Source organism: Panthera leo, chromosome C1 (genome assembly GCF_018350215.1).
Source record: "Panthera leo isolate Ple1 chromosome C1, P.leo_Ple1_pat1.1, whole genome shotgun sequence".
NCBI lineage: Eukaryota > Metazoa > Chordata > Mammalia > Carnivora > Felidae > Panthera > Panthera leo.
Genome location: NC_056686.1, coordinates 92,227,687 through 92,246,442, shown reverse-complemented (window position 1 = coordinate 92,246,442; position 18,756 = coordinate 92,227,687). Strand labels below are relative to the sequence as shown.

At 35.9% G+C, this 18,756-nt stretch overlaps 1 protein-coding gene across 3 annotated transcripts in view; it reads right to left on the bottom strand.

Annotated features, from left to right (window-relative positions):
* Nucleotides 1–18,756, bottom strand: part of STXBP3 (syntaxin binding protein 3) — a 53,904-nt gene that overhangs the window by 33,479 nt on the left and 1,669 nt on the right. For all 3 annotated transcript variants that reach the window (XM_042953203.1, XM_042953205.1, XM_042953204.1), the window contains exons 2-4: nucleotides 7,026–7,075; nucleotides 6,362–6,443; nucleotides 1,802–1,878 (exon numbers count right to left, since the gene is read on the bottom strand). In XM_042953203.1, the coding sequence (XP_042809137.1) occupies nucleotides 1,802–1,878; nucleotides 6,362–6,443; nucleotides 7,026–7,075 (209 nt within the window). The remainder of the gene's footprint in view (nucleotides 1–1,801; nucleotides 1,879–6,361; nucleotides 6,444–7,025; nucleotides 7,076–18,756) is intronic.

Here is an 18,756-nt window from a genome sequence, read left to right as displayed (position 1 = left end):
ATCAATCCAGCAATCTCTTATCTTTCGCCCATGATTTCCATGACTTTGGGGTTTTTTTTTGTTTTTTGGGTTTTTTTGCTTTGAGATATTCCATTTTAACTCGGCTATTAATTCAAATTTCAATAGTGATTATCCTCTTCTGCAATTAACCATTTAATGGAGAAATCACACACTTTTGAACTTCAGGAAGTTTTTTATATGCTGTACTAGACTCTTCTTATGTGTTATCATTTTTCTGTTCAGTTCATCATCCTTCTCTCTAAGCAGCTATATTTTATATTTTCTTCATTCTTACTGAACTTCCTCTTTCTGGCAGCTTGGCTCACTTAGATGTGTTGATGCTTTCCTTTGTTAACTCACTGAAGGTTTAGGTTTGTTGCTGGAGAATCCTAAATACAGGCAGTTCTACAAGAGGGGAAGGCAAAAAGATTTCTCCTTCTCTGGGCTGTAGGTATATAAGCAGACAAACCACCAGGGCTTTGCTTTTTCACCAAATGACCTTTCCCCTGGGGTTCAGAGATCTCGTACAGCTAAACTCCTCAGAAATCTGTCATTTTATGACTTTGGCTAGGAACACTCTCATGCTGGTGTCTAAGGTGCTTACCCAGCTACTAAGGAAGGAAGTCTCTCACTAGGCTTCTCCACTACTACCCAATAAGCTCAAGCCCTCGCTGGTACCCATAGGGCTATGGGGCCCAATAGGTAATTGATTCAGGACAGAAAGAGAAACTGGAGTTGGTTATAGTAGAAAAAAGAGTCACATTCAGGTACTATTTTCTCTGAGCCCTTTGCTCCTTTACTGAATATACAATTTTGTATCCTGCTTCTGTCACTTAACATTAAAAATGAACATTTACCTAAATCATTAAAATTTCCTAGAAATCTCATTTTCAATGGACACACAGTCTTTTCTACTATTAATCTATTAATGATAAGAATTAGCATTAAGATATAAAATGTCATTAAAACCCACCAGCAGCCAGCATATAGAAACTAAATAGTGAATATCTGTTTTTTTTCCTGCTGTCTGCTAGAATCAAAAGAAATGAAACTGCAATTGCCAACTTAACATTCTGGATGAATGTAACAGCCAAAGAATGTGTTAGAAAATCCATTCTCAAATATTGTACAGAATAAAGGAATCTGACATGGCACCTGGGTAGCACAACTGAGCCCTGCGTCGGGCTCTGTGCTGACATCCCAGAGCCTGGAGCCTGCTTTGGATCCTGTGTCTCCCTCTCTCTATGCCCCTTCCCCACTCACACTGTGTCTCAAAAATAAATAAACATTAAAAAAAAAATTAGAATAAAGGAATCTGATATTTACTTGGCTCTAAAAGTTTGGCATTAATATGCATTCAATCACAGATTATAAACTAATTCCTTTGACGTAAAAGATATATTTACATATATATGCATGCATATATGTGTATATACACACATGTATGCTACAGGAAGTAACTACGATAAAGGATTAATCCAAGACTATTTCTTTTATGTACATTTCTATCCTCCAAAAATATGGTTGCATAGGAATAGCATGAGTAACAAACTACTCAAACTTCATCATTTTAATACAATTAAATTCTGCTTTCAGATATGAGGGGAGAATTCTTTCATTTATACATTCTCATTAAGAGTGCAAATGAAACAATTTTCTAACACAGAAAAACTTTCCTAAGCAAACTAGTTTATGGCACTATTTTTCTAATAAAGTATGTTTTATTGCTTTGAATTGCCTATGAGAAAATGATGTCAATGATAAATGAGGAAGATACTTTTTAAAGATTCAAAATACTCACCTTTGATGTTGGAGAGATAAAATAAAGAGCTTTCATTTGTCTGACAGGTTCTCGATTCCTATAAATATTCTCCACAACTAATAAAAAAAAAAAGTCCATTTTATATAACCAAGTATTTATACACTTGAAACAATTTTAAAATAAAACTATACTTATTTATAATAGGGAAACACATTAACATATCCTGGGTTTAACATTTTTTTGGCCTCCCTTTGATAAATTAAAAAATCCCAAAATTGTATCTTCCCTAAACCTAAATTCTGGGCTAAGTAATCATCATAAGAAAAAAGGATGAAACAGCTATTTCATAGTTACATCTACCAGTGTAAGCAATCAACATGCCATGAAGCAAGAAAATGCATTAAAAATTAAAATTTGTATTTCTTTTTAAAAATATTCTAATGTAATAGCAAATATAATACCAGATATCAGGCTAAGTCCTTAACATTACTTATCTGTTAAACTTTCTAATAATTATTATATAACAAACTGGTAAAATAAGTATTTTACAAATTAGGAAACTGAGACTTAAAGAAGTTAGGTAACTTGAAAGCTAGAAAGTAGAACAGGTAGGATTCTAACCCAGATCTGTCTGACTCCAGAACCCAAGTTTTTAACTGCTATAATATTCTTTAAATAAACTGCCAATTAACTCTTACTCTTTTAAAACTACGCAATATTTTTAAAGTATTTTTAACAATGAAATATCGCCATAATTTACTGTTATATTTTTATTATTGAAATTAAGAAGTTCATAAAATTAACAAATATAAAACAAAGTGAATTTAAAACTAGTAAACTCTAGGGGTGACTGGGTGGCTCAGTAAGCATCCAACTCTGTTTCGGCTCAGGTCAGGATCTCACAGTTTCAGGAGTTTGAGCCCTGCATCGGGCCAGGCCCTGTGCTGACAGTGTGGAGGCTGCTTGGGATTCTCTCTCTCCCTCTCTCAGACCCTCCCACGCTTGCATTTGCCCTGTCTCTCCCTCTCAAAAAAATAAACTTAAAAAAACCCCAAAACATTAAAAACGAACAAAAACCACAAAAAACTAGTAAACTCTAAATTGTCAAATTAACTATTAAAGCTATATTTTAAAAAAATTAAGCATTATTCTACAAATCAAGAGAACCACTTTTCAAGACTAATGCTGGCAAAAGCCCTGGAAACAATTAAAAAGATTAACCTGATAGGCAAGGAAGGCTACTGTTGAACTTCTCTGGTAAATATGGTGATTCACCTTCTCATTCTTACATTTATATTAGTAAAGTATAGACTTATCACAGCTTCTATTAGACAGGATATCAAATAAGGTTTCCAAGGAAATATTTAATTTTAATCTCCATTCCCAACTATTGTAATTTCACCTTTAAAAGATTAAAGTTAAATCTGTGCAAACTTACTTTTATTACTTAATACTCAAAATCAAGTGCCTTATAGTCATCTTACGCTATACATACTATTATGCTTGGTGAGTAATGTACATGTTAAAATGTTAAAATATTGTGCTATGATTTATTAGAACACAGACTTTGAAAATAATCTGAAATGTCTGGTTATTAATAGCAGAAAGTGCCACTTCTTCAATTCCCTGAAAAATGGATACATACTAATAAGTGATTTAACAAAAAGGTTTTTACAGGATGCCTGAATGGCTGTTAAATATTAATCTAAAACCTCACAATAGCCCAACAAGATCAAAATACTCATTGCCATTTTACAGATGTGAAAATTGAGATTCAGAAGTTAAATAAGTCAGGGGCATCTGGGTGGCTAAGTCGGTTGAGTGTCTGTTCATTTCAGCTCAGGACATGATCTCGCCGTTCTTGTGTCCTAGCCCTGAGTTGAGCTCTGTGCTGATGGTGTGGAGCCTGCTTGGGATACTCGCTCTCCCTTTCTCTCTGCCCCTCTCCCACTCATGCTCTCCTCTCTCTCTCTCAAAATAAATAAACATTAAGGAAAAAAACAACTCTGGAAAGTCCTAAAGAAACCTGTTTATGGGCACCTGGGTGGCTCAGTTAGTTGAGTGTCCAACTTTGGCTCAGGTCATGATCTCACGGTTTGGAGTTTGAGCCCCACGTCAGGCTCTGTGCTGAAAGCTCAGAGTCTGGAGCCTGCTTCGGATTCTGTGTCTCCCTCTCTCTCTGCCCCTTCCCTGCTCTGTCTCTCTCTCAAAAATAAATAAACATTAAAAAAAAAAAAAGAAAAGAAACCTGTTTAGCTTTGTCTAATGCTATATCCCAACTTACTTGGCAATAGAATTTTTTCCTTGAAGAGTATCTATCAACACCAAACACACAGTAATAAACAATGGTTACAAAAATGAAATAAAACCTCCTTACAGTGCAAAATGGTTCTGTAGCTTCATTATATTTTCATAAATATTATCAAATGGTTCTAGGGGCACCTGGGTGGCTCAGTTGGTTAAGTGTCCAACTTTAGCTTGGGTCATGATGTTGCAGTTCTTGATTTCGTGCCCCGTGTTGGGTTCTGTGCTGACAGCTCAGAGCCTGGAGTCTGCTTCCGATTCTGTGTCTCCCTCTCTCTCTCTCTGCCCCTCCCCTGTTTGCATTCTGTCTCTGTCTCTCAAAAATAAACAAACATTTAGAAAAAAAACCTTAAAAAAATGGTTCTCACTTTAGTTGCTAATTAGAATGGCCTCTGGAACTTAAAAAACTTCATGGCCTGGGGCGCCTGTGGGTGGCTCAGTCGTTTGAGCATCCAATTTCAGTTCAGGTCATGATCTCACAGCTCGTGAGTTTGAGCCCCGCATCGGGCTCTGTGCTGACAGCTCAGAGCCTGGAGCCTGCTTCCGATTCTGTCTCTCTGCCCCTAACCCACTCGCATTCTGTCTCTGTCTCTCTCAAAAAAAATAAATAAACATTAAAAAAAACCAACTTCGTGGCTTAATCAATACTATATTTGTCCAGTGTCAGAAAAATCAAGGCTTCAATCTTTTAATGTCTAATTGAGAGTTTTTCCATTGAAAAGGCCATAAAGACCAGGAAGACAAGCTGAATATATGATCAATAATAAAGTATCATATAGCAAAGATTTTATATATAAGTATCAAAATAATTATTACGAAATTTTTTAGATAATCCTCCCTTTGTATACACTGCTCAGGTTTTCTTGAAAATACTGGTGTAGTTTGTTTTTTTTTTTTTAGTTTATTTATTTATTTTGAGAGTGACAGAGACATCTGGGGGAGACAGAGAGAATCCCAAGCAGGCTCCAAGCTGCCAGCTGCAGAGCCCAATGTGGGGCTCGAACCCACAAACTATGAGATCATGACCTGAGCCAAAAATCAAGAGTCAGTCACTTAACCAACTGAGCCACCCAGGCACCCCAAGTGTACTTTTGAACCTCACAAGTAGCAGTGACAAGGCAGTACACATACTACACTAAATTCCAAAATATAAAAGAATTGTATTCGACTTTGAGTCTTAGTTTCCTCATTACAAGTGGGGGTATTTAAAATCTCTTTAAAGGGTTGTCATGAAGATCAAATGTAAATAAATGAGTGAAAGGATGAGGAATTTAAGGATAATGGTAAGATTATAAATGTTATAAAATATTGGTATCATCCCCCAAAGAGATTAAAATCTCATTAACAATTCTGCCCTAATGAAAGATTATGGCAGTATGGTTTTTTTCATAATGTTATTCTAAAGCGGATTAAAAACAATTTTTTTTAATGTTTTATTTATTTTTGAGAGAGACAGAGACAGAATGCAAGTGGGTTAGGGGCAGAGAGAGAGAGGGAGACACAGAATCCAAAGCAGGCTCCAGGCTCCGAGCTGTCAGCACAGAGCCCGACGCAGGGCCTGAACTCACAAGCTGTGAGATCATGACCTGAGCTGAAGTTGGACGCTCAACCGACTGAGCCATCCAGGCGCCCCATAAAGCTGATTTAAACTTGTAATTAACTGCTTCATTTCTAGGTAATAAAGAAAAACTTACAAAGTCAGTATTATACACTTGTAAATATGTACAAAAATTGATTTTATAACATAAATCTTACTATCTACTTAAAAGCAATACATGAAAACCACCAACATTAGTAAAAACACTGAGGTAAACATAGTGTCAGCATATATAATCCTTATCAAATATGCAAGAATAAAAATTTAAGTAACAAACTCAACAAGGCAATTGACTTACTCTTGGTCAGAGGCACTGATTTATAATCAAAGCTTAAGAGGGGCGCCTGGGTGGCTCAGTCGGTTAGGCATCCAAATTCAGCTCAGGTCATGATCTCACAGTCTGTGATTCGAGCCCCATGTCAGGCTCTGTGCTGACAGCTCAGAGCCTGGACCCTGCTTCAGATTCTGTGTCTCCCTCTCTTTCTGCCCCTCCCCCAATCAAATCTTAAGAAAAAACTTCCAGGGGTTATTCTGAAGATTCACAGAGAAATGTCCAGTGTTATTATTATGGCTAGGGTTATAAAAATAATGAAATATAACCCCATCAAAAACACAATGACTAACTAAAATTTATTATTACTTCAAACTTTCCTAATCACAATAAAAAAGTTTTTATGATGAGTATTGGTAACACTTACCAGTTATACCCTCTGCTAGAAGATCTGTCATTTTGCAACACGATGCCAAAAGCTTAGTGGTAAATTCATCTAAAAGCATTATCTTAAAATGAATATATATTAAGAAATAGTGTAAGTACCTGATTGCCAAGAATTCACAATAGACACAATTTAATCCATTAAACTTACTCAAACATAAACCTTTTATAACATAAAATGAAAATATTAGGACAGTAAACAAAATTATCAATTCACCTCTTAACTTGTATGACCTAGAGATTTATTTTCTCAATATACATACATATAATATTATACATAAGCAAATAGAAACATTTCCATTTTGAAGCAGAAAACTTGTTCATTTTAAATGTATCTTGTGTTTAACATCAAATTTCTTACAATTATAAAATGTCACTTACAAAATAATAATTGTTCCAGGTGCTGTTCTTATTTTCCATGGATTAATTAATTTAATCTTTACAACTATGCTATGAGGTAAGACTATCCCTATTTTAGAGACAAATAACAGAGAGGTCAAGCAATTTGCCTAAGAAGCCACAGCTATCAAGTGGTGAAGCTATGATGTGAATGCAGTCAGTATGGTTCCAGACTCTACACTCTTACAGAAGTATAATAAGGACAATAGATTGATGTCCTCAATTAAAGGGCAAAATATGCATTCTACCTTCCATTCGCCTTCTTTCTTGCAGTCATCAAACACTGTTGCTTTTATCTCTGCCAAAAAAAAACCAAACAAAACACAAAAAACACAATTATTTACAAATTTAAATCAACAATTAGAAACATAATAACTACTGAAAGAACAAAAAGATTGGGGAAGTACCCAATTTGAAAATCTGTTAACTTACATAAAAAGTATATATACCTGTTAATCTCTAAGTAAAAATTCAGTTCTCTTTAATACCTAACCTATATTTAAACTGCAATATATTTTTAAATTTTTGAGAATTAAAGTATTATAGGGGCAGCCGGGTGGCTCAGTAGGTTAAGCGTCCAACTTCGGCTCAGGTCATGATTTCACAGTTCTTGGGTTCGAGCCCTGAGTCAGGCTCTGTGCTGACAGCTCGGAACCTGGATCCTGCTTCAGGTTCTGTGTCTCCCTCTCTCTCTGCCCCTTCCCTGTTCCTGCTCTGTCTCTCCTGCTCTCAAAAATAAATAACAAACATTAAAAAAAAAAAAAAAAGTTAAGGGATGCCTGGGTGGCTCAGTCGGTTAAGCATCTGACTTTGGCTCAGGTCATGATCTCATGGCTTGTGAGTTCGAGCCCCGTGTTGGGCTCTGCGCTGACAGCTCGGAGCCTGGAGCCTGCTTCAGATTCTGTGTCTCCCTCCCTCTCTCTCTGCCCCTTCCCCACTCACACTGTCTCTTTCTCTCTCTCTCAAAAATAAACATTAAAAACATATTTTTAAAAAAGTTTAAAAAAAAGTACTATAAAAGATTAATATAAGTATATAAATATATCTGGAAAATATTTCCGAAACTATTATCTGATTTGCTTTTTCCTATTCTACTTAAACCCCAAGTAAACAAGATGAAAACAAAAAAACTCATAGGAAAATCCCTAACTAGCCCATTGCTAAATTATATCTGACAATCAAAATTGGGTAAGCACTTTTCTTCCTGGTTTACTGCATTACAATTTTCAACAATTTATATTACAACATTAGGATACAGATATTCAGTCTTGATTTATAATCAATAAATATTAACATGTTCCTTGTAATGATTTTTAAAATTAACCTAAACATATTTTTTAAATTAGTTCACTGATAAACAAAAATTTTTTTCTGATGTATTAAATAACACACATAGGCAATCAACACAAATATCTGTTGTTCTACCTCATAATAAGACAATTCCTCACAAAGTTTTACTAATTTTCAATCTTGAAAACTGATATGTAGTATGTAACAAATAAAATATAATTAAAATGTAAATTACAGTAACTTCTAATTTCATTAATTCCTGGTAATGAGATGTTTATATAATTCATTTAAACTTTCCTACTTCTTGGGTAGGCCTGGCTGGCTCAGTCAAAACATGCGACTCTTGATCTCAGGGTTGTAAGTTTGAGCCCCAGGGAGAGTATAGAGATTACTTAAATAAGTAAATAAACTTAAAAAAAAATAATAAAAAAATTAAAAGATAAACTTTTCTACTTCTTAATTTAATACCTAAACTTTAATTGTTTTAAGGTAATGCTTGTGGAAATATACCATCAATTTTTGGCATCACATTAAATGACATGTTCAAGCAGAGGGTATATTTAATAAGGATTACTAATACTCATCATAAGAGGTGTGATCTGGAAGGTTTTATTTGATTGGCAAGGCTTGAAAGTGTTAAGAAATACTAGTTAAGGTGCTTATATGTGTTTGTTAGGAAGATTGTAGCTTTTTTAAATGTTTATTATTTATTTTTGAGAGAGAGAAAGAGAGACTACGTGCGCACACAAGTGCACACGAGTGGGGGAGGGGCAGAGAGAGAGGGAGACAGAATCCAAAGCAAGCTCCAGGCTGTCAGCACAGAACCTGATGCAGGGCTCAAACTCAGGAATTGTGAGATCATGACCTGAGACAAAGTCAGACATTCAACTGACTAAGTCACCCAGGCGCCCCTGCCAGGAAGATTATAATTTTAAATGAGAATTACAGCAAAAGCCTAAAGTGTTTAATATTTGGGAACTTAAACCCAAAGCATTGGTTTCTTCTACTCTATAGGCAGAGATAAAGGATTTTCTCAGGCAGAGTTCAGACACTAAAATACTATGCCACTTCCCTTTCTAAGCTTGCTTTATTTCTGTATACCTCAAACAAGCTGAAAATCAAAGAAATAAATGCTCATGGAATTTATGATGGAGCAGATTGAAGAGTTCCCTAGGAAGAACTCATCTCATTATAGCCTTTAAACCCTCAGAAACTGCACTGATGTATATGGTAAAAACTCATCACATGTTGCCATTAAGCACTTAAAGTACGGCTAGCCTGAACTGAGATGTCCTGTAAGTATAAAATACACACCAGATTTCAAAGACCTAGTACAAAAAAAAGGAATAGAAAATATCATTAATTTTCTATATTTACATGTTTAAATGAGAATATTTTAGAAATTTATTATTAGGGGCACCTGGTTGGCTCAGTTGGTTAAGCATCTGACTCTTGATATCAGCTCAGGTTGTGATCTTGTGGTCATGAGATTGAGCCCCGCATGAGCCTCCACACTGAGTGCTTGGGATTCTCTCTCTCTGCCCCTCCCCCCAAATAAATATTTTGAAAAATTTATTATTAAAATTATCTTCATCCGTTTCTCTCTCTTTTTTAATGTGGCTACTAGAAACTTTTATATATGTGGCTTGCATTATATTTCTACTGGATAGTGCTGGCTTGGAATATGAAGATACCTAGACAGTGTTAGTGTTAGCATCTTAACAACAAAGCATAGGGGCACCTGGATGGCTCAATCACTTGGGCATCCATCTCTTAAAATAGGCTCAAGTCATGATCTCACAATTCCTGGGATGGAGCCCCATGCTCTCAGTATGGAGACTGCTTGGGATTCTCTCAAAAATAAACAAACTTCAAAAAAAACCAATAAATGATAAACAACCAGTTTTGTGAACTAGAAATTAGGTGCATCCAAAAAAAGTAATATGGTCAAAGGTAAGGTATGTTTGGAGGGGAGTCAAAGGAAATCACATCAACTAATATGACAACTTTTTAAAAAAGTATTTCCTCCAAATACTAATGAAAATTATTTGACCTTACATCCATTTCTCTAGCACCCCAAATATGGATATATTTGATTCAATTCTCTTTTTTTTTTTTTTCAACGTTTTTTTTTTTTTTATTTTTTTTTATTTTTGGGACAGAGAGAGACAGAGCATGAACGGGGGAGGGGCAGAGAGAGAGGGAGACACAGAATCGGAAACAGGCTCCAGGCTCCGAGCCATCAGCCCAGAGTCTGACGCGGGGCTCGAACTCACGGACCGCGAGATCGTGACCTGGCTGAAGTCGGACGCTTAACCGACTGCGCCACCCAGGCGCCCCTGATTCAATTCTCTTACTCTCTGCTTGCTCTAGTCTCTTTCTCAGAAACCATATTTGTCCTTAAAAGTTTCGTCTATTAGATCTAGCCTTCAATTTTTCCCAACATTACTGAGATACAACTGACACATAACACAACTTCAAAATATATAATGTGTTGATCTGATACACATACTGCAACATAATTACCACCGTAATGTTAGTTAACAGATAATTACCATTCTTTTAGTAATTTTGGGAGGTGAGAACATTTAAGATCTACCTTAGCAACTTTCCAAGTATATAGCACAGTAGTACTGCTACCTGTAATCACAGTACTGTTCATTAGATCTCCAGAACTTACTCCTCTACCAACTGAAGTCTGTACTCTTGGACCAGCTTCTCCTCATTCCCCCTAACCCCCATCAGTCTTCAATTTTTTGCAAATCTAACTCTCCATCATTCAATTATACAGTACAGGTTTAAGCACCTACCTGCCTCAAATTGAGATTATAGTTCCCTAAAAACTGCTTTAGACTTCTCTAAGAGTTTTAGTGACATTTTCTTAGTCATAGTCTTTGGATAGTTCCTCCATCTCCCATATCCAATAATCATGCAGTGTTGATTGTTCTTTCTGGTGACTGCCACAGTCCTCAGCATTGCCTTGGTTCTCATCATCTCTCACTCAACTACTATAATAGCCTCCTATCCGGATTTCCTGCTTTTAATTTTTTTTAAGTTTATTTAATTTTGAGAGAGAGAGAGAGAGAGAGAGGGAGGGAGGGAGGGAGGGAGACACAGAGAAGGAGCCCATGAGCAGGGTAGGGACAGAGAGGAGAGAAGGAGAGGGGGAGAGAGAGAGATAGAAATTGAGAATCCCAAGCAGGCTCCACACTGTCAGTGCAGAGCCCAATGCAGGGCTCAAACTCATGAACTGCGAGATCATGACCTGAGCCAAAATCAAGAGTCAGATGCTTAACCAACTGAGCCACTCAGGTGCCCCTGGATTTCCTGCTTTCTACCTCCAATCCTTTTGCCTGTTCAATCCATTTTCCACATTGCTGTCAGTGATCTTCCTCAAGCACAAATTTCTTAATCAATGCCCACCTAAATTCCCTCAAATGCTCACTCTTGCCTCAGAATAAAATCTAGATTTTACTATTCAACCTCCTGTACCAAGTGGCCTCTGCCTACTAAGTTGATCTTCCACCAGTCCAAATGATATCCAAATAATTATCTATTAATACCAACTACTCTCTTTGCTCATCCTGTTTCTCCTAAATGCAAAAGGAAATGTGTTTAAAACTAATGCCAAAGATGGGACGCCGGGGTGGCTCAGTAAGTTGGGCGTCCGACTTCGGCTCAGGTCATGATCTCACAGCTCGTGAGTTCGAGCCCCGCATAGGGCTCTGTGCTGACAGCTCAGAGCCTGGAGCCTGCCTTGGATTCTGTGTCTCCCTCTCTCTCTCTCCCCCTCCTCCGCTCATGCTCTCTCTCTGTCTCAAAAATAAACAAACATTACAAAAAAAACCCAAAAAACTAATGCCAAAGAGGAAATGAAAACATGGAAGGGAAAAATGAGAACAGAGCTAACCAAGTTTTGTGCAGGATCAGCAATGCAGAAAGTATACTTGCACAACTATCTTAAACCACAGAGAAAGTATTAATAAACATGGTAACATTGTAAGAGAAACTGATTTGTCTGGAAAATAGTAAATCATCTGTAAATAACAGTTTTTTAGGAAACAAAAATGCCTAGCAACGTTTAAATCATAAATTAGGAAATAAGAGGGGAAAAAAATACTAGCACTAAAGACAATCTCAACAGGGACCTGGAAAAGGTACCCTTTTCTCTTTATCTGGTCTTCCTTATCTAAATCCAGATGTCAAATTCAGCTCCCTTTTCTGTAATTTATACCTATGTATCTCCATCTGCTTTCTAGATACCTCAACTTGCACTTACACTCACTGTATTTTAAACCTAAACTATTTTTTCTCTCCAAAACTGTTCCTTCTCTTTCCCTTTATCAATAAAGATACTACTACCTAGACTCCTAGACCTGAATCCAAGTCTAGGATGACTCTCCCCCAGCTTAAATCCTATTTAATCTTTCTCCAGAACTGCTCTCATACTCTCAGCCATCTTCTACCTCCTTTGCCACATTTTGGCCTTCGTCCTTGGACCAACACCATAACAGTACCAGTCTCTGCCACCCACTCCAATTTATCACCCAAGTGCACCCCTGCTTCTAACATCTGAGTTTTTTCTAATAATCAAATTATTACAACAATGATAATCAACATATATACACTACTCTATCACTTGCTTTTTTCAATAAATATACATCATGGATACCCTTTATACAGCATATAAACATATAGATTTAAATAATTCTTTTTAATAGCTACATAATATTTCTTAGTGCAGGCACACCATTATTTATTCAACTATTCTCCTCTATGAGAGGCAGTCATCCTGTTTCCGTTTTTGCCACTATAATGTTGCAGTGAAGATCTTTATACATATATCTTTATTATCAGTACTTTTATTTCTTCATTTTAGAGAGAGAGAGCGCGGGGAGGGGCAGAGGAAGGAGAGGGGGAGAGGGAGAATCCCAAACAGGTTCCATGCACAGCGTTGGTCAGTGTAGAGCCCAACTTGGGGCTCGATCCTATGACCCTGGGATTATGACCTGAGCTGAAATCTAGTCTCAAACAACTGAGCCACCCAAGTGCCCAGACTTTTATTTCTGAAGCAAAGGTTCCCATAAGTGGGAATGCTGGCATCAAAAGATGTGTCTGTCGTGTTACTATACATTGCCAAATGCTTTGTCAAAAGTTTTTAACAATTCACATTCCCACCAGCAAACTTCCCAACGATAGCATGCCAGTCCGATGGGTTAAAAAGAGGAACTGGTCTTTATTTGCATTTCCACTCAAAAAACAATCAACTGAATGTCCTAATCTGCAAGTCACCTGTTCACATCCTATATTTTTCTATTGTGTCATTATCTTCTCTTTATCAATGCGCAGATACTCTCTACAGATTGACCCTTTCTCTTCTATGTGTGGTCAATATTTTCTTTGAATCTAGAGTTTAGCTCTTGATTTTTTTGTTAATGGTGTCTTCTACCATATAGGAATTTATAATTTTTATTTAACAAATTTTTTATGGGATTTGGGTTATCAATTTTTTTAAAAGTGTAACCCATGTTACTCTATATTTTCTCCCCATTTTATTGTTTTATTTTACATTTTAGATCTTTATACATATGGAATTCATTTTAACTTGCTAAAGTTGGATTAAGATCATGCCTAAGTAAATAAATAAGGAGCAAAGAATCATGCTAAGTAGATGTCAGAACAAATACCTTAAGACAAAAATTTGTAAAATGTCATTAAACAATGAAAACCTAATATTAAATATTTATGACCTAAACAAAACAACCATGGCATAAAAGAAAACCATGGCATAAGTGAAAACTATCAGGAATCTAAGTGGAAATAAAGAAAATATAACAAAATGAAGATCTAAAAAATGGAATCATGAAGAATTCAAGTTGAAAAAGACTTAGAGAACATGTAGTTCAAACTCTTCATTGTTTAGGCTAGGAAAGTGAAGTACAATCTGGAGTGGAAATCAAGTCTTCCAACTATTAGTCCAATGAGGAGAAATAATAAACCAGCTTTTATAAGTAATGCATAATGAAAAATCAAAAAGCCAAAAATCAAAAGCAGACTTGTAGGCTACAAAGAGTTTACATTCTCAGAAAACCAAAATATATTATTAAATTCCTAATTATGATTCCAACAGATTCTGCAGGCCTGTGGCCCAAGTTATTTAGTGAACAGGTAAGAATCTTTATAAAGGTAAAGCCAGAGGCCTGGGGCAAAGACAAATGCAATACTCATTATTAGTCAGCTTAATAAAAACAAATTGAATTGTGCATGAAAAAGACCACTTAGGGCTATCAAGGTACACTAAAAATTGTATGAAAAAATAAAAATAAATAAAAATAAAAATAAAAATTGTATTAAAGTAGAACATATGAAAACTGAGAACTAATAGAAGACCTACTAAAATGTATACAAAGACAAACATTAAAGAGCTAATATTTCTTGGTAGGGGGTTAGTAAATTCTGTATTTACTTCTGTAATGAAAATAACAATGTAAGGTTTAGAGGGTTTCTCTCATGAACATAAAAGTGTAAAATAAAAAGCCACTGTTAGAAAATTATTCATAATGACAGTATGAGTCAGAAGAGTAGTTACTCTGGAGGAGAGGGTAGGATTCAGACTATTAGACTATTTACACTATTTTAGACTATCTAAAAATTTAGGATTTTTAGACGAGAGGGAAGGATTATGGAGTACTTGAAAACGTTCTGTAACTTGGTCTAGGTGGTAGTTAACATGGATAAAAATTCATCCAGCTGTACAGTTAGCAGTAGTGCATTTTACCATTACACTAAATGAAATCTTAGAGTCATTTCCCTTCAAAACAGAAACAAGAAAATGACTTCCTTTCAGCACTGCTGAAACAGTGCTGGTAGTGACTGATATTTGAAAGAAAAAAAAAAAAAACCTTTCCTTTTTACTGGTTCCCCACTGCCTAATGTCTACTCTATTTAGCTCCAACCTACCTTTTAGTCTTCATCAACCTATTCCTTGCAACAAATACCCTATACTCAAAAGGAACTATTCCCTCTTCCAAAAAACTCATGCACTTTTTCCTCTTTGGGCCAAATTTGGCTCCAATTTCCCTATGTCTGGCAAAATCTTACCACCTTCCAATGGCACTTCCTCTTGGGAGTCTTCCCTGATCCACTCCCACAGAGGAAATAATTGCTTTTTCTTCTCCTCTCCCTTTCCACAATGCTAATATAGTACTTAGTACTTGTGTACCGTCTCCTCTCACTGAACTATGAATTGCAGGAAGTCAAGGGATATGCACCTGAAATAGTGTACAGCAAAGAGTAGATACTCAATAAATATTGATTTAAATAACTATGTGGGACTGGAAAAATCCAAAAATTAAAGTATACAATTTTGCTCAACAAGATAAACTTAAAGAAGTGACCAGAGGGGCGCCTGGGTGGCTCAGTCGGTTAAGCGTCCAACTTCGGCTCAGGTCACGATCTCGCGGTATCTGAGTTCGAGCACCGCGTCGGGCTCTGTGCTGACTGCTCAGAGCCTGGAGCCTGTTTCAGATTCTGTGTCTCCCTCTCTCTCTGACCCTCCCCCGTTCATGCTCTGTCTCTTTCTGTCTCAAAAATAAATAAATGTAAAAAAAAAAAAAATTTTTTTTTAAAAAGAAAAAGAAAAAAAAAAAAGTGACCAGAATGAAAAAAACACATAAAACTAAAATAATTAAAACAAAAATGCTTTACACATGCTTATATTTGCATAGAAAACTTTAGAAGAATTTGTAAGAAACCTAAGAGTAGTTGTGTCAGAAAAGGGAGGCTGTGTAATCTTTTCTGCTATCTAAATTTCTTTGCCAAGTCAGGTATTTAAAAACACTTAAGGGGGACCTGGTAACTCAGTCAGTTAAGCGTCCAACTCTTGATTTCAGCTCATCATGATCTCACAGTTCATGAGTTCAAGCCCCGCATCAAGCTCTGTGCTGATGACATAGAGCCTGCTTGAAATTCTCTCTCTCCCCTCTCTCTATGCCCCTACCCGACTTGCTCTCTCAAAATAAATAAACATAAAAAAATTTTTTTAAGTACTTAAAAATGATCATTACAAAGACTATGAAATGGCATGGAAAATGCCATGTCAACATTAGATATTTTTAAAAAGGAAATCACAGAATGACAAATAAAAAAATATATCTGTAGCTATACAAGGACTAAAAGAAAATGTGAAAAAAGGGGAAACATGTAAAGAACTGGCTTAAATACATTCTGATTACTTTTACTTGTAATTTTTCTGGGTTAATTTTCTCTTAACATTTGTCAAATATGTGGTATGAATCACAGACACTAGACTATTGTTTATAGATAAGGAGAAAAAAAAGACTGCACTAAGGGGGAAAAATGCCACAGGTGGCTTGAGCTTGCTTTGTAGTTGATTTAATTACTCTTGTTATTTTTTGAATAAACTTCATCAAATTTTTATTTAAACCCTTTTATCAGTGATATTTTTGCTACCACTTTCCTGTAGTAAAAAGTGGCAAGGGAGCAATATTGAGCACTAGAAACTTCACTGATTTTAAGTATGGAAATTCGTTTTGTAAATAAATATAGCCTTTGCACTCAAAATATTAAAGCTCTTTTTTTTTTTTTTTAAGTGTTTTGAGATAGTCCCTAAAGGCTGATCCCTTCTCAGGTTTTAGGTCTCAGCTCAAATATCACCTACTCAGAGAAAACCTTTCCTGATCCATCTATCCAAAGTAGCCCCCTCTCTCTATATGTATCACAAACTGAAATAATGTTTATTCTTTGTTTACAGATTTATTTTCTATTATTTTCCACTTGAATGCAAGCTTCAAGAAGGCTGGGAACTTGTCTGCCTTCTATTGTTGTATTTCCACAGGAATTCAGTAATATTTATTGAGTAAATGGGGACTTTAGGTAGCAAAAAATGGAGAAAATTATAAAGCTGATCTACTGTTTACTTTTAACAAACATTTCCATTTTTCTAGGGCCTGTTCCAAATTTAAAGCTCTAGAAGAAAAACTGGTGGACCCACCTTTAAGAAGCTTATCAAGATGCTCACATTAGGCAGTAGTAAGAAGTGCCATTTTGGAAGGATAAATCAAATGCTACAGAAATATAAGAGGCTGGGTTAAAATAAGTCACTATGGTGATAGTAGCCCCATTTAAGCCAAGACTTGAAGGCTAGCTAGAGTTTGGATAGGTGAAGAACAGGCATAAGGCGAGCATTCTAGACAGGAATTGGCATACAGATGTAGAGGCAGAAGATTTCAATAAGAGTGACTAGTTGAACATCAAGATCACACAAGGGAAAGGTAGATAACAAGGTAGGTTACTGTCAGGTTGTAAGTCTTCAAAAGCAGACTAAGCATCTGAAATTATCTCTACACAACTGGAGGGGTCTCTCTCTGCAGGTCTTCAAACAGTTGAGCATGATCTCAGCACAGCACTGTTACAGGAAAATTATTCTGGCAGCGACTGGCCAGATAGACTGGAGTGAGAAAGAATAGGTGCTTGGAGGCTTAGTTAGGAGGTTACTTCAACAAAGTGGGCATAAGGCTCTGAACTAAGGTTTAAACATTACAGAAAGTCATAGACACATGACATGTTAACTCTGCAGTCAGAAAGATCTAGGTGTGGGGAAAAAACAAGAAAGATCTGGGTGTGGAATACTAAGTCTATATTTAATACCTCTATCAGTTTTCTAAAAAATAGCTTTATTAAGATATAATTTGCATAGCATATAATTAACCCAAAGCGTACAATTAAATAAATGGTTTTCAGTATATTCAGAGTTGTGTATCTATCATAATAATCAACTTTAGAATATTTTCACTCATCCAAAAGGAAACCATCTCCTTAGCCATTATCCCTGAATCTCCCCACCCCCTACACCTTCCAACATACACAACTCCTCATCTACTTTCTGTCTCTATATATTGTCAATTCTGGATATTTAATGTAAATGGACTCACACAGTGGTTATTTGTGAATGGCTTATTTCATTTGGCACAACTTTTTCAAGGTTCATCAATAGTGTAGCATGTATCAGTACTTCATTCCTTTTTATTGCCTGATATTCCATTTTTGGGATATACCACTTGTTATTTACCTATTCATCAATCTGTGGATATTTGGGTTGTTTGATTTTTTGGCTATTATGATTAATACAGCTATGATAACAGATGTATCAGTTTTAATGTCTATGAAATAAAGATAATAATTCTTATCAAGTTTTAAAAGATGTAAAGAATAATGCCTGGCACAGAATAAATGTCCAAGAAATATTAGTTTCCTTGTCCCTACATTTTAGGTAAACTGAAGATTAAGTAATTTATCTTTCTACCACGACTCAACTGTACTATCTTCAACCTAGCAAAACCTTTCCCCAGTCAAATGTATGCTTCTCCTCCCTCTTAGGATATTCCTTCATCATTTCTTACAGACTCTGTCATCTTTTGCTAACAGAACTCACAGTCCCCCTTCTTTCTCTCTTTCTACTCCCTAAATGCTGAATGAATGTCATCTTGTGTTTTGCTCATGTTTCTATTTATACAAAGATTCAAGGAACTATTTTTTAACCTCAACATTGCTTTCCTTCCCTTCACTCTTCTGTCTTATCTTACACTCCATCTGACATCCTGGTGCTGCTTCAAGTTAATAGCGCTAGATGGAAATTTTCTTTTCTCTAAAATCTCCCTCTTGCCCAGT